Source organism: Jatropha curcas, chromosome 5, assembly GCF_041381405.1.
Source record: "Jatropha curcas cultivar XTBG-Jc1 chromosome 5, XTBG_Jcur_1.0, whole genome shotgun sequence".
NCBI lineage: Eukaryota > Viridiplantae > Streptophyta > Magnoliopsida > Malpighiales > Euphorbiaceae > Jatropha > Jatropha curcas.
The window spans coordinates 30,450,667-30,465,345 of NC_143155.1; the positions used below are offsets into that span (position 1 = coordinate 30,450,667).

Sequence of the window (14,679 nt, forward strand, 5' to 3'; positions counted from 1 at the left end):
TCTATGTCCACTCATTTTTAAGAATATGATTTTTTTTTTTTTTAAAATTGATGTTTGCTAATTTGGATTAAAATGCAAAAATAACAATAACAAATGACAAAAATATGAATAAACCTATGAGGTCAATATACAATTTTAAATTTACAGATGCAAAAAGCCTAACAACAATAATGGGAGGGAGGCTGTGCAATTGAACTGTTGGCTTCTACGACAGTAAGAAGAGCACAAAACATGTTGTAATATCATAAAATTTGTCTTCAGACACAAGTAGATCCGTACTTCATTGTAAACCAACCAGAAAAATCTCCCATGCCAAAAATCTGTTGGAACTAGCAAGCCAACTTCACTTCCTCAATTTGACAGTTTCGCAATGAGAAGAATGCACAAAAAAAGATTGCGATACCGACAGCCCTCAAAACAGACAGCACCAACAACCATAGGAGTAAACTAGTGCTCTTTCTCGATTACATAACAATTGCAAAACCAATAGCTCAGAGACTTTATTAAAGATTGTTTACAATGACTAATCACTAAGTATCCACAAAGCCGAGTGGACCTGCAAAAGAAATTCTCAGAGTACAAAATCTAAGAGCATTAGGAACTAAAGGCAAATTATAAAAAAATGCGCTCAAACCCTTCAAACTGAAACCAAACTAAAGACAGTACAACCATCATTCTCTCTTCAAAAGTGAACGCTTAGAATTGATCATTACTGGTAACGAATAAGGCCATCAAGAGTTGCCCGTAAAAGAAGCATGTGATGTCAGAAAAAAAAAATGAGCGATGCATGAACCATAATCAGGTGATCTTAATAAATATTAATACAGGATGAGGATAGAAGGGTTATAGCCTGACAGAAAGCAGTCCTTCCAACTGAATCCAAAGCCCTAAAAACGTGAAATAGCCTTCAAATCAAGATAAACACACAATACCCAACAAATATAATGATAACTTGCTATATTAGTCCTTTCTATGGAACACTTGGTACAAAAGAATCAATTCTAGGAACCACCAAGATTACATTCTCATACTCAACACTGAACCGTCAAAAATATGCATTAAGCAAAACTGTAGAAAACCAAGTTCCAAGTCAAATTATTATAATTACAACTTATGGTGCTTGAAATTTTCAACAAATAACTCTTATGAACCATTAATTAGGTATTTGGTCAATCAAACTTGCTAATATAAAATGCAATTTCGAATACGGTTTCCAGTCGAGTATGTTTAGGATCTCCAGAGTCACAATGCAACAACTCAATTACTAATTATCTAATATTTCAGATGGATGGAACCTTTTCAGCCATGATAACAGCGTACAGCATACCAATGATCTCTAACATTGACTGAAACCAAAGAATAATTCCAAGTTTATACAAAAGAAGATCCATGTAAAATGATTACTTCCACACCTTTCGCAACCTCACTGAAAGCACCGAGATAATATGATTTCCTCATACAAATCAAACAGTTTGAGCCGCAAACAAGCCTGAATCCACTAATGCCATTACCAAAATAAAATGGCAAGTGTCCTTAGCAAGGCAAATGCCATGCTTTTGCAACTGGCTTCACTTTTATCATTGAACTCCATGTAACATATTCCCACTTAGACAATTATAACTATATGCAAGATGACAAAACCAGCTATTTCAGATATCAGCTCTTGCACTTAAATGCAAAACACACCTAATGACCTAAAAAAAAATATCAGCATTGAGATTCCCAAAATATGAAATGATACACGTTGCTTTGAAATAACAGAATACTTAATGAGCCATAAATATCATCATGAACTTCCAGTATGGGGACACCCATTAGATCCAATATGCTCTACAAAAAAGGCTCCAGGATTTTCACAGGTCAAAGAGACTACATTGGAATTACAAAAAACGTGAGCATCAGTTTCCCATGATCTTCAGAAACTTGCTGTTAAACTCCTTTTCACATGAATGCAAGGCTGCGGAACTACAAAGAGTGCAAGCTCCAACCAGAACAAAAACTACCTTCCAAGTCTTACGCTTATCCAATGAATTTAGCACAACAAGAATCCAGAATCCTTAACATTCACAGAAAATGCCTCAGTATCTCAAAAAGCATTGATTTTCCAATTCCATCGATTGGAGAACTTAAAGTGAGAACAAAAGATCAATTTCATACATAACATACTAAGCAGTTCTTGTTTTTTATCCTTAAAAGGAGTGAAATTTCCTTACATCATGATCTTAGAACTCAACAAATATCCAGTCTGCATATCTAAAAAAAAGTTTTGAACCAAAGCAGCCTTTTCTTTGTGACAGAACTTTAAGCTCAACATTCCACAATATATAGAGGCTATTACACCTGACAAACTGCTCTGTCCCAAAATGTAAGCATCATAATGCATAAGCTCCAAATAGCACACATCCCACAGCAGCCTCTTTGACATGTCAAATCTGTTCCATAGACAAATTAACTCGTGACCACAAGTTCCTTTTTGTTGTCCAATCACACCTCTTAGGAATCAAAGAGATGCCAATATCTTCAGAAAATCATGATCTCCAATAAATTAGCCAAGGCCCAAAAGTCATCCACTTCTTTGAGTACTTCATGAAAGAAATGAGATAAAACTAACAGTGCCACTTACGTCAATAATACGCTCCTGAACCACCAGAACCCATGTAATTGCTGCCGCCCATCCCACGGCTGGAGTACATTGATGAGTAAGACCTACCACCAACCTGCCAGTGAACACCAGAATTAGAACATAGGAGGCTAAAATATTACTCACCGGCATCATCGATATACAAAAAGGAAAAGCCAAAGAGCATACATCACTGCCACGAGGCATGTAATCACCGCTATAGCTTGACTGGGGGTACATTCCACCAACATCATTGCCACCATATGAACCTGAAAACCACACAACATCAAAGTGCAGTACGTTTAACATCTTTAATAGTAATCTCATTTCCATCAATATATCAACAACTCAAAAACACACCTCCATAACCCATACCCTGACGGCTGCTGCTATATAGCCCATGCGAATCCTGACTGGAGATCGAACTTCTGCTGCCCCCATATCCTACACTGGATCTGCCAATTCTACTAAACACAATAGGAAAATATGAGTTGTGCACCAGTCCAGGCCAATTTAACAATTAAACATTAGATACACAAAGGGGAAAACAGCAAACCTGTCACCATATGCATCTCCATACTGAGAAGCACTAGGGCCGAGTTCATAGTCCAACCGAGCCCTTGAATGGCGAGCACCAGCATCAGCATAACGTGGAGGAGCATCATCCTTAAATTGTATAAATAAAACAAATGACTTAGCTATTCCTCATATTTGATGAAATGCAACACAAATTAACTGAAACCAAACCAACCAGCGCAGAATATGGACGTTTTGACCCAGAAACAGTGTCATAATCACGTGCACGCCCTTCACGGTAACTTGGAGGATGCCTCTCAAACCTTTGACTGTAGCTATCATCTGCATATGCTCTCCTTGCTGAAGTATGAGATGTGCCTCTTGGAATATCTGAATAGCCAGAGCCACGTGAAGCGTACTCGTCACGATAGGAGGATGGCCTTCTCTCCGGCACAGCCCTGGAAACATAATCTGAAGGACCTCTGCTCCTTGGAGGAGGAAGCTCATCACGACGACCGTAGTCCCTCTTTACAGCACCCTTTGGGTAAGATGGAGCTGTAAGAAATTTATGGTTACCATTTAAATATTCATATAATGCATAGTCAACAAGAGTAACTGGGTAAAGAATATACCAGGTGCTCTTCTATCATAGGACCTGGGAGGAGGCGGCAAGGGCCTGCCTCTTGCTGGCATTGACATCACAGGCGGACGCCTATCTCTAAATCCTACAGGCCGCTTTATACTGGCTGGTCCAGCACGAGCACCAATTCCTCTTGTTGGACGAACCCATGGACCTCTAGCAACTCTACCCCCATACCAAGCTCGGAAATCTGCACGACTTCCATGTTTCCCTTTTCCTCTTTGAAGTGGTCTAGATAATCGGGCCCTAACTTTAGCCTGAAGTGCAAAAACAATTATCATAAAAAGCACCAGAAAAATATAGATATAACTTCATAATCAGCAGCACAAACCATAAGCTCTAAATAACAGGCAAACCTTGTTGTCTCCCTCACCCAACTCAGCATTATTAATGCTTTTAGCACACGTCACTGCAGCATCATGAGAATCAAACGTAACAAAACCAAAGTCCTTTCTCTTGGCAGATGGCATATTCCGGGCAAGCTCAATCTTTTCAATCTCCCCATATTTCTTTAAAAGCTCCCTAACACGATCCTCATCCCACGAGGCAGATAGACCATCAATAAATATAGTCTTCACCTGAACTCATACAATAAAGCAAGTGTAATCATTCTAAACAAGACAAGAATAAGCAAGTTTTCAAGACTAAAAAATGCTTATCAACAAAATAAAAACAACTACACAAATAGCCCAAAATGAACAATCCATGTTGAACAAACAAAGGCCAAAGGATATTTCAGTAGGACTCTTATCCATCTTTAGGAGCCAGTACATGTAACATTACATATAAATCTATCACATTAACTAATGCTAGCATGCAGATTAACCAAGAATTCAGGCTTTACGCTAGTGATCTTAACATCAATCAGATACTTAAAACCATAAACAGAGAAATACATGGAATAGTAGGCATACACTTAATCCAGCCAGACTTGAATCCAAAGTCAATGCAAAATGGTCAAATAAAAAGTTACCTGCACCATGATCTCATCACCAGGATCAATGAAGGAATCTGCAAATGAAACCTTTGCAGGCCTATCAACCCCAAATAAAACATCCCTCTTTTGAAGACGCTTAAAGGCATCCATGGCATCAGAACGAGATGAAAATTCCAAAAAGGCAAACCCCCGATTCATTCCCTCGTTGTTACTATCCTCTACCAGTGTCAAATCCTCAACATTATCGACTCCGTAATGTTTTAACTTTTCTTTCAACTGGAACCGCAGCAAATGATGAAAAAGTCAAGAATATATCAGCTTCCAGTAATCAGCGGCGGAGAAAACTCTATACTTAACAGCATGTAATCCAATATACTTACAGCTTCCTTTGTCCATGTCTTGCAAATGTTACCCAAGAAAAGAGTGTCACTGTCCTGACTTGGAGTAACACCGCATTGTTTCCCATTAATCTGGAACCGTAGTGAAGAAAAGAAATATTCAAGTCATTTAAGTAAATTACTTTTTATTCCAAAAACGACATTATCAAAAATTTACCACTGGATTTTTGAGCTCTGTCACAGCTCTTTTTGCCTGTTCTACAGTTGCAAAACGCAAGAATGCAAAGCCTTTGTTTTTCTTGGTCTGAGGATTCATCATCAACCTCACTTCAGTAACATCACCAACTCGGCTGAACACTTTCCGAAGGTCATCCTCTGTAGCGTCCTTGTCTAAACCTCCAACAAATACTTCAAACTCTTTTCGCTTACGTCTCTCCTTAAAAACCTCATGGTGGTCCTCTTCCTCAGCATCAACCATCTCAGCATGATCTACCTCCTCACCAGCATGCTCATCATCCTCTTCACCCTCGAGTTCTTCAGCAACATCTTCCAATTCCTCCTCCACCAGATCACCCTCTTCCTCTTCACCTACATGTTCCTCGTGTTCTTCCTCCACTTCAACTCCCACCTCCACCTCCTGAACATCCTCTTGCTCAATTTCTTTGTCATCATAGTCCACCCCACCATATTCTTCCACTTCATATTCAGGTTCATTGTCATCAAGCTCCAATCGCTCATCTTTTTCATATTCATCTACAGATTCCTTAACCTCATCCCCTTCTGCCATGAAAAAAAGGGAAGGTGGTCCAGACGAGTCAAGAAATACTTGAATTCCCCATTAGCATCAAAATAAATAGTTATGTGTTTTAGTTATTAGACACAGTTAGAAATCCTTCTCCTTCTAGGACTAAGAATCATCAAAGTTATCAATATCCCTCTCATGTTTAGACCTTTTTATGTCCAAAACGCAATATATGTAATATGGGAATTGGGAACGGTACAAAAGAATTAAAATTTGGGCATTTGTCTCAAAAATCATATAGCGAATACGTTATAAAACTAAGAGCCAACAATATTAGGAAGTACATGATCCGGGAGGGGGAGAAAATATTTACAAAAAATACACCCCTTCATTGGTAAATATAAAAGGTAACAAACCAATCAGATCTAAATAAAATTCGTAATTGAAAAAGGAATACTTACTTTTCAAAGAAGCCGAGCCATTGGCGTCCGATTTGGTTCCAAATTCTCCTTCGATACCCAGCTTTCCTTCGGTAATTGAATTATTTTCATCAAGATGCTTATCGCCCACGACAGGCTTTTTATCAATGGTTGGCCTCTCCTCCGCCTTTGATGTCTCTTCGGCAACTTCTGGTTGCTGATTCTGTCCCTTGGCTGCCCCTCTCGAAGCTCTCACCGTCCTCTTCGGGCCCGCTGCCGCAGCACCCCTTTTCACAGTTCGTGGAGGCATTGTTTCGATTAAAGATTAAATATTCAAAAATTGCACGAATTGCTTGTCAAAACCCTAACTGATTGGAATAAACTACCCTAATTTCGCAACAATCGAGCAGCAAGAATGCAATTACCTACCAATTGAAACCCTAAATTGACCTCGCAAGAGAAACTCTAATTAACACGAGCTAAAACGCAAACGAATTAAAACCCTGATAAAATCTAGAACAGGACGAAGACATGGAAGTCTTTATTTATATGTGGTAAAGATTAGGTCGTCTTGACTCTTGAGTGTATTACTTAGTGGGAAAGTTTCTGTGTGGACATTCATTAGTACACGTGGAAAATTATAATTGGTAAGAAAGTTAATGATTTTAGGTGCCATTTCGCATAATGGTGTTCCAGGAAGTACATGAATTTATCTCCGGAACCCCATTGGTGATTAGTTATTGACAGGTGCAATATCAGCAAAGAACGACGATGTTTTTTTCCTTTTATTTTTTTTAAACATAATAATAATAATAGTGATTTTTTTTTTCCACAAAAATATAGAACAGTGATGTTTTATACTTTTTACTTGCTTGTTGCCCGAATGATAGGATCTTGGATTAATTCAATTTTCATTGGTACCTACTTTCCCATATACGTATAGAAGTACTTTCACTCTCATATGATGAAAAAATAAATTTTTGTATAAAATAACATATTTAAAATATAATTACATTAATATTTTTAATTATGAACACATTTTATAACATTCAAAATTATAAATTCTTCCAACAAAAAAAAAAAATCTTAGTTATACTGTTAAATATATTTATCCATTACACCAATGAGAGTTTCAACTAAAATTATATTGTAATGTAATTTTTGAACAATATTTATATTTCATATATCATAAAAGTTTTATATTTGTATATAACTTTATAAATAAATAAAAAATATTTGAATTAAATATAATAACATGATTTGCTATATTCGAGAAAATAATTTAAGTTTTTATAAAGAGTATAATAAGAGCGGTAGCAGATTTAACAGCTGTCTGCTAGCCATTAACTATGCGCAAAGACGACTTAATATTTATCTGATATACTATTTATTTTATCATTTTTTTTTAAATAAAACAATCCATTTTGTACATTCAAGTTCCGATATAAGAAATTCTAAAATATAAATATGCCTTCTTGCGTTTCTATGCAACACTATACCATTCTTAGGAACAAAAAAAAAATGAAAAATTAAACTATAGACATTATAGTAGTTCTAGACAGAAGTATTATTCCAGGAACGCCAACATCCAAAGTGACCTGACCACCTGAAAGACAACGTGGGATTAGTATCATTATGATTTTTCTTGATGCGAGATTGGTCTGCCTTGAAGCGCATCCAGTCGCGGAGAACAGACCTTAGATCAAGCACCTTAGCACTTATACTCCTGCAGCAATTGGCGTGGACAGTCGATACGGCCGTTATATCTTTACTATCTGCACAAAACCCACTAAAGAAGACGGTGTCCAAGAACCTTGCATTAATGCCCAGTTTCCTCAAGGCACCTTCCCGCACTAGGTCTAGCAGAACATCCTGCTCTTTTTTACCAGTGGAATTATCTTTCCTGGAATACCATGCATCAAATAATGCAATTGTCTTGTTGTTCGATCTCACGTAATAGAAACCCGTGTTAATGAAATTTCTTTCCGACAGTGGATCTCCGTTGAACCAATCGGTACTAATTTGGAGATCTATACTTTGGTTGTTACTCAGCTTCGGAAATGGGTTCCTTAGCCACATTACATCCGAATCCTGTGTTTGTATCAAAATTTAGAATATTCAGTATCATGCAGAGACTGGTTCAAAGATATGATTGTGAACATTCAGAAAAAAGGGTAAGCAAATCTTAAATGGATTCCAGTAGTTTTGGGCCATTAAGCCTACCGCCCATATCCATGGACAGCTCAGTGCCGTAAAAATTACGTGACCATTTTCTGTCCCCCTACTACACGTATTAGTATCATTTTCGCTTAAAAAAGTCCATATAGGTCAAAGTTCAATTTACGTGCCGACATTAAATTAATTGCCAGTTCTTAATTTCTTCCTTCTCAATCGCATAGATTGAAGGCATTGATTAAAGTTAAACAAAATAACAATTAATTAAATAAGATAAACGTACCGTAAAAATGAAGTTGTAGCCGTGCTTGAGGACATCTAAGAGCAGAAGAGTCCTTCTCCACATCATCTTGATAAAATCTTGAGACATGAAAAGCTTTTCTCCGGTGAAATCTACACCCTGCGTTTCCAGCTTATAACAATTTAGCCGCTTGAACTTGCACCGATCGTACGCCGTTTGATCCACGGCAACGACAAGTAGATGGTCGAGAAGTGACCTGGTGTCCTCCCCATACCAAAAGCTCTCTAGAAAAAGATCCAGCATCGTCGTTTCCGATTTAACGCTCGGCTCTACGTAGGCCTTGTTGAGAACAGCGATGATGACGGTTTTGTTTGGCATTGAAGCTTTTTGCAAGGCCATTTCCAGTTCATCTAAGGAGAACTGCATAATATTTTAAATGATAAAAAAAAAAGCAAAAAGTTAATTGAACAGGTAGATGTAGGAGTCCATAAATAAAGATTAAAAAATGTATATACTTACAGTTACAGATTGTGAGTGGCGGCAGGAGTTATCATGGCGATAAGAGAGTAGAGGATTTGAAACTGACGGAGACGAAATATAGAGATAAACAAAGGCGGCGATAATTAGGGACAGGAATACCAGATTTACGACGTAGGAGGAGGTATTCCTTGAGGAGGAATCCATTTGCTTTAGGTTATCTCTAGAGAAAAGGAAGGAAGGAAGGAAATTAGGTTTGGTAGAATGGTCATGCAGTGCAGGTGAGCGATTTTACTGAACGTATTTGATATTTATAATTGGTGGTCAGGGTCAGGGTCAGACCACCAGAAGTTATCTGATTAGCTTCAAGAATTGATTTTTCTTTATTTTGAATTGGAGGTTGATCTGGAAATTCAAAAAATCAACTTGCTATATCTAAGTAAATCCAAGAGTTTGAGTCCTTTCAAAAAAATTTAAAAATTATTAAAATCATCTTAATATAGATAATTGACTAAATTATCCTTTTTAACTCATGTTCATTTAATTGAAACAGAGTTGGATCTAAATATTTAGGCGAGGATAAATTTAGAGATAAAATAATTAACTACATTAATTTTCTAAGTATCATTTGAATGGAAAAAAAAAAAAAAAAGTATCAAGATGATTATTAACTGTCCATTAATTGATTTTTTTGAAATGAACAACTTAATTGATTATTTATATATGTCTGGATGAATTTAAATAAGGATCATCAATGCAGATGAGTTGCGTGATGCAGGTTCAACCACTGTCACATTATGCATGCATACATTATCTATCTATATATACGTATATATACGTAAAAAGACAAAGTAGTTTGCATTACTCCCTTTTTATTTTTTTTATTATTTATTAATAAAAAAAAATACTTTATCACACTGTACAAGAACGTATGCGATACGATAATTAAAAAAAAAAAAAAGTAAGAGATCCACATGTTTAGAACACACTACACTAAATAAGTGTAATACATTAATATTTCAAATAAATAAACAATTTATATTAAATCATATACATAAAATAAAAAAATATTTAATTTCTTATTTCAGTATAATTAGTTAAATTCTCAAAATTATTATCACTACTGAAAAATACATTAATTGAATTTGTACATTTTTTTATGCAGGTCATACTAGGGTGTCAAAATTGGTTACGACACGCGAACACGATTCGCCTAACACGTGAAATAAATTGGTTAGGGTTAAAGTTAAATGAGTTCATGTTATAAACAAGTTACTCATTTATGACACGAATATAAACTTGTTTTATCGCAGGTTGATACATGGGTTAGGAGAGTAACCTGTTCATTTAAGAGTATAGATAATTTCAGTGTTAGATATAAATACTTCAACTGAAATATATTTAAATTTTATTATTGTATTACTTTTTTATTTTAATTATAAATCTTGAAGAATTTATGTATTTTATGTATGAAAATTTATTTTTAAATATGATTGGAGTTATACAGATTAAAAGTTAAACGAATTTTATATGGGTCAACACGATCTACTTAATATGTTTATGATATTAAGCGGACTTAACGTGTCGTGTTTGTTTATGTTAACCGTCTAATTTTCATTATGTTTATATCGAAATTATAAAAAAATATTGTATATTTAATAGAATAAAAGGGTTGATGTGTCGGTGACTGGTTAGGTTTCTACCGCCTAATTGCTATATAAAATTAATTAATTAACCAAAGTTTATTATTATTCAATTTGCTATTGGTAATACGTTTTTGCAATCTTTAAGTTGAAAGTTATAGTTTATTAGATTATGATTTAACAAAAAAAAAAAAAAAAAAAAAAAAAAAGACAGCACAGAGGGTCAACCTATTACGCTGAACTGGGCTAATTAAGTAATTTTGGGCCGATATCTAAGTGATAAGGGGTTTCATATCCATCATCCAAATCAGGAAATAAAATAAGACAGATTTAGTTCTTAGCCAATAACCAGAAAATGAAAGAATCTTGTATACATGGGAATCCTTTTTTTTGGCGTTGTGGATGGGTACCCTATAAACTGTATATTCTTAAACCTTTCTCATTTCTTCCAGTTCCAAACATAACAATACAGAAACTACACAAACACCACATGCTCCCAATAATAGAATGCAAGACTTGGATCAGTCTACTAACAAATCAAAGTAACAAAGTGAAAATGAAAAGGCAGCACAGAAGGAAAAAAAAAAAAAAAAAAAAAAGAAAAGAATAGACAAAATGAAGAACTTTAGCAGCAGCCAGCCATTATACGAAACTGGTTAAAGAATATGGCAGACACTGTGTTTTCTCTTTTGCTTCTTCGTCTTTGGAGGTTGGAGAACTGCCTTGATAGCGGCATCAAAGACTGTCTTGACATTCTGCATTTACAACCAGGCTGCATATAAGTCTGTGAACAGATTCTGCTACTGAAAAAACATTATATATTTTTTATGACAACCTCTAGAGAGAATTGCCGCTAAATAAAGTTTCTCATTGAGACTTTTGGTCAAGGTGTCAAGGTTTTTGCTTGCATTTATACTTGAGAAGTATCATCATTCTAGATAATAGATACAACAGACCTTGTCTACAAATTTTTTTCTCGCGTTACGAGAAATGTGCTATCATTTCATAGAAATGACCGATGAATGTATAGAGGCCTGGCAGAAGGATTCTAAAGAAGCATCATTATGCTTCAAATAGGAACCCTTACATTTCCTATCCTTAAACCAAGGACTTCATTAGTAATGTGGCAAAAAAATTAAAAAAGAGCGGCATTTTTCACTGAGAAAAGCCACTATTGCTAGATGTGATACAAACCTGCTGTGTCTTAGAGCTGCATTCTACATATGCCAGTGCTCCTATTTGCTTCTTTAGCTCTACACCCTGGTAATAAAATAAAAGGTCACATACAAGAATTTCTTTTGGTTACTTTTTATGGAGGAAATGGAAATTCCTATTAGCTATTGCATTAGACAATATTTAGTCTAACTAGTTACACCAACAGACTTATTATGTGCCTGCCAAAAGGAAAAAATTGACAGTTTGAAAGCCTACCTGCTCTGTAGAAATGGTGCATGCCCCAGGATAATCTAAGTGAAATTGTCCCTCTTCCCTTAGATCTGCCATTTAAAGGGGAAAAGAATACTAATTACAGCAAAGAGAGAAAAAAAATGACAGCAATGACAACCAAGCAAAATTCATTATTCTATATGTGATTATATTTACACGACAACTTATGTGCATATATTTAAAGCAACAAATGCATAGAAAACCGCCAAGCAGAATCACACTCAGGAATGCATATGCATGATTACTTGCACTATTGAATTAAATTAAAAGGATATGAAATGCAAATAGAGGAAAAAAGATCGAAATCTGAAATTGAAAAGAACAGACTCCCTAGAAAGCCAATATACAGTATACTCATACATATCCTGCAGATTGTGAGCTTGTAAAGCACATTCAATATGGATGAATCTGCAAGTATACGCAGTGGAACTGAATGACAGGTGTGCATAGAAAATTTTGGAAAAAAAAAAAAAAAGAACTGTTTTGCTTTTAGTTCCCTTTATTAAAAATGGTGCAAAAACTTGAAAAAACAAACTCTCTACTTTATCGTAAATAGACCAAACAAAGAGAGAGAAACATCTGATAATTCATCACTAAGCAAAGTAGGTTCCTGGCAATATCCACTATCAGAAGCAAAACAGGGGAAAGAATGTATCACCTAGTTTAGTCCCCACAAGAATAATGGGAACTGATGGAGCATAATGTCTGAGCTCTGGAACCCACTTCTCCAACCAAAAAAGGCGAGAAAAAGGAAAAGAAACAATAAAGAGAAAAATCAAAGAAGTATACAAACAGATTGTTGATATTAGAAGTAAAAGGAGAACTTATAACTTGTAAAGGAATTCAAACCAGGAAAAATAAACGAATAGAAGAAGGAACCTTAAGTTTACGTTGAATTGTTTTTTTCTTCCCCCCAAAAAAAGAAATTACCTTTTTTGATATGTTCTCATAGCTAGGCCTACTGATGAGAGAAAAGGCAAGAATGAAAACGTCTGCTCCTCTATAACTTAGGGGCCTTAGCCTGTTGTAATCCTCTTGACCTGCATCAGTTATGCTCAAACTTAAGTGAGATCATAATTAGTCTAATTGAATTAAGATTGTTTTGTTATAATTAGTCTTCAAAGCAGAAGAAAAGCTCCGACAAAGTGTATTTGATTGTCAGATAAAACCATTAAAAAGTTTTCATGGCAGTACTGGAAGTAAGAGTATCTCTTAATTACATGTAAAGCAGCTATTTTAAGGATTTCAAGCCAGTGATTATCTCTCTTTTAGTTTGGAAAAGGCATAAGCACCAAGCTTTCATTTTGAAATGGGGAAACAAAAGCAATTCTTCCATTTCTATGACGAGCAATGCACTTAATTAATTAAATCAATAAACAAAGTTGGACAGAGCATAAAGTGTATGTTAAATGCTCCTTACAGTTAACACTGACGCTGTGATTAATTGTCTCTCCAAATAATTGGACAGCAAAAAAGCGGGGAAGGAAAAAAAAAAAAAAAAAAAAAAAAGAAGAAGAACTTGTCAAGCACCTGGGGTTCTAATGGTAATTGCGTCAAAGCATAGCCATTTTCAAAAGGCTAAAGCTATTTCAATTTCACCATATTTTGCGCTGAACGGACAACCCGCAGTCAAAAAGTGAAACTTTTGGTCCCAATTCAACGGATGAAAGAATCCATTTTGAGATCATTTTAATAAATGAAAGAAGATTTGTGTTGTATCCCAACTAAATATGGCCAAGAAAATTATGAACAATTGTAAAGATAATTGAAGGAGAGAGAGAGAGATAGTACCAGCAGTGTCCCAAAGACCCAGATTCACAGTCTTCCCATCAACCATAACATTGGCACTGAAGTTATCAAAAACAGTAGGAACATAATCCTGGGAAGAGAAGAAGAACATCCCACTCCCACATAAGAAACAAAAATGTAAGAGAAGAGAAAAGGAAGAGAACTAGAACAGGGCAAGTGAATTACTGTGGGGAAGGTGTTGCTAGTGTAGGAGATAAGAAGGCAGGTCTTTCCAACTGCTCCATCTCCAACTGTCACACATTTGATAAACTTAGTTGTTGTGGCTGCTGCGGTTGCTGTTGTAGCTGTCATTTTTTTTGGACAATCTTAATTTGGGTGATGTTATGTTCTATGCCTACAACTTACATATATGTATACATATGAAGAGAGATTAGATTCATCAGAGGGTAAAGAAAGAAAGAAAGCAGCAAAATTTTCTGTATGCTTTTTTGAGGAAGAAAAAGATTTTGGAATCACTTTAATTTGAGCTGTCAGAGAGCCAAAAAGGAGAGAAAATTTTGTATTGCAAAAAATTATATGAAATTTTTATAACGCGCTACATTGGCAGTGTGTATTAAACCAATGATTAATACAAACTTAGTGTTTGTGTCAACATAGAGCGTACGTGTCACGAGCCATAAATGGCAAGTAGGCTCCAACGACAATGGAATGATTGCCGGTCCCCGGTCATCTATGA

At 35.6% G+C, this 14,679-nt stretch overlaps 3 protein-coding genes across 8 annotated transcripts; all 3 read right to left on the minus strand.

Annotated features, from left to right (window-relative positions):
- Positions 1-81: 81 nt before the first annotated feature.
- On the minus strand, positions 82-6,740 carry LOC105643243 (RNA-binding (RRM/RBD/RNP motifs) family protein). 6 transcript variants are annotated; one of them, XM_020682839.3, is made up of 12 exons: positions 6,255-6,740; positions 5,269-5,831; positions 5,094-5,183; positions 4,750-4,989; positions 4,133-4,354; positions 3,769-4,033; positions 3,372-3,691; positions 3,177-3,286; positions 2,981-3,087; positions 2,810-2,889; positions 2,624-2,717; positions 82-556 (listed from the first exon to the last, which is right to left on the minus strand). In XM_020682839.3, exons 1-11 carry the CDS (start codon positions 6,520-6,522, stop codon positions 2,625-2,627), a joined length of 2,358 nt encoding a protein of 785 aa, XP_020538498.1. In that variant the 5' UTR covers positions 6,523-6,740; the 3' UTR covers positions 82-556; position 2,624. The 6 variants fall into 6 exon arrangements, with proteins under 6 accessions (XP_020538498.1, XP_012083727.1, XP_012083726.1 ...); XM_012228337.4 differs by lacking the exon at positions 82-556 and adding an exon at positions 2,083-2,432; XM_012228336.4 differs by lacking the exon at positions 82-556 and adding an exon at positions 2,083-2,518.
- An 842-nt stretch (positions 6,741-7,582) lies between these two features.
- LOC105643244 (uncharacterized protein At1g28695) lies at positions 7,583-9,423 on the minus strand. Its single transcript, XM_012228342.4, has 3 exons — positions 9,148-9,423; positions 8,671-9,048; positions 7,583-8,303 (listed from the first exon to the last, which is right to left on the minus strand). Exons 1-3 carry the CDS (start codon positions 9,310-9,312, stop codon positions 7,767-7,769), a joined length of 1,080 nt encoding a protein of 359 aa, XP_012083732.1. The 5' UTR covers positions 9,313-9,423; the 3' UTR covers positions 7,583-7,766.
- Positions 9,424-11,162: 1,739 nt separating this feature from the next.
- ARAC9 (RAC-like 9) lies at positions 11,163-14,472 on the minus strand. Its single transcript, XM_089721118.1, has 7 exons — positions 14,169-14,472; positions 13,986-14,073; positions 13,125-13,234; positions 12,853-12,916; positions 12,180-12,244; positions 11,943-12,008; positions 11,163-11,503 (listed from the first exon to the last, which is right to left on the minus strand). The coding sequence occupies exons 1-7, from the start codon at positions 14,292-14,294 to the stop codon at positions 11,405-11,407; spliced, it is 618 nt and encodes a 205-aa protein (XP_089577244.1). The 5' UTR covers positions 14,295-14,472; the 3' UTR covers positions 11,163-11,404.
- Positions 14,473-14,679: the final 207 nt, after the last annotated feature.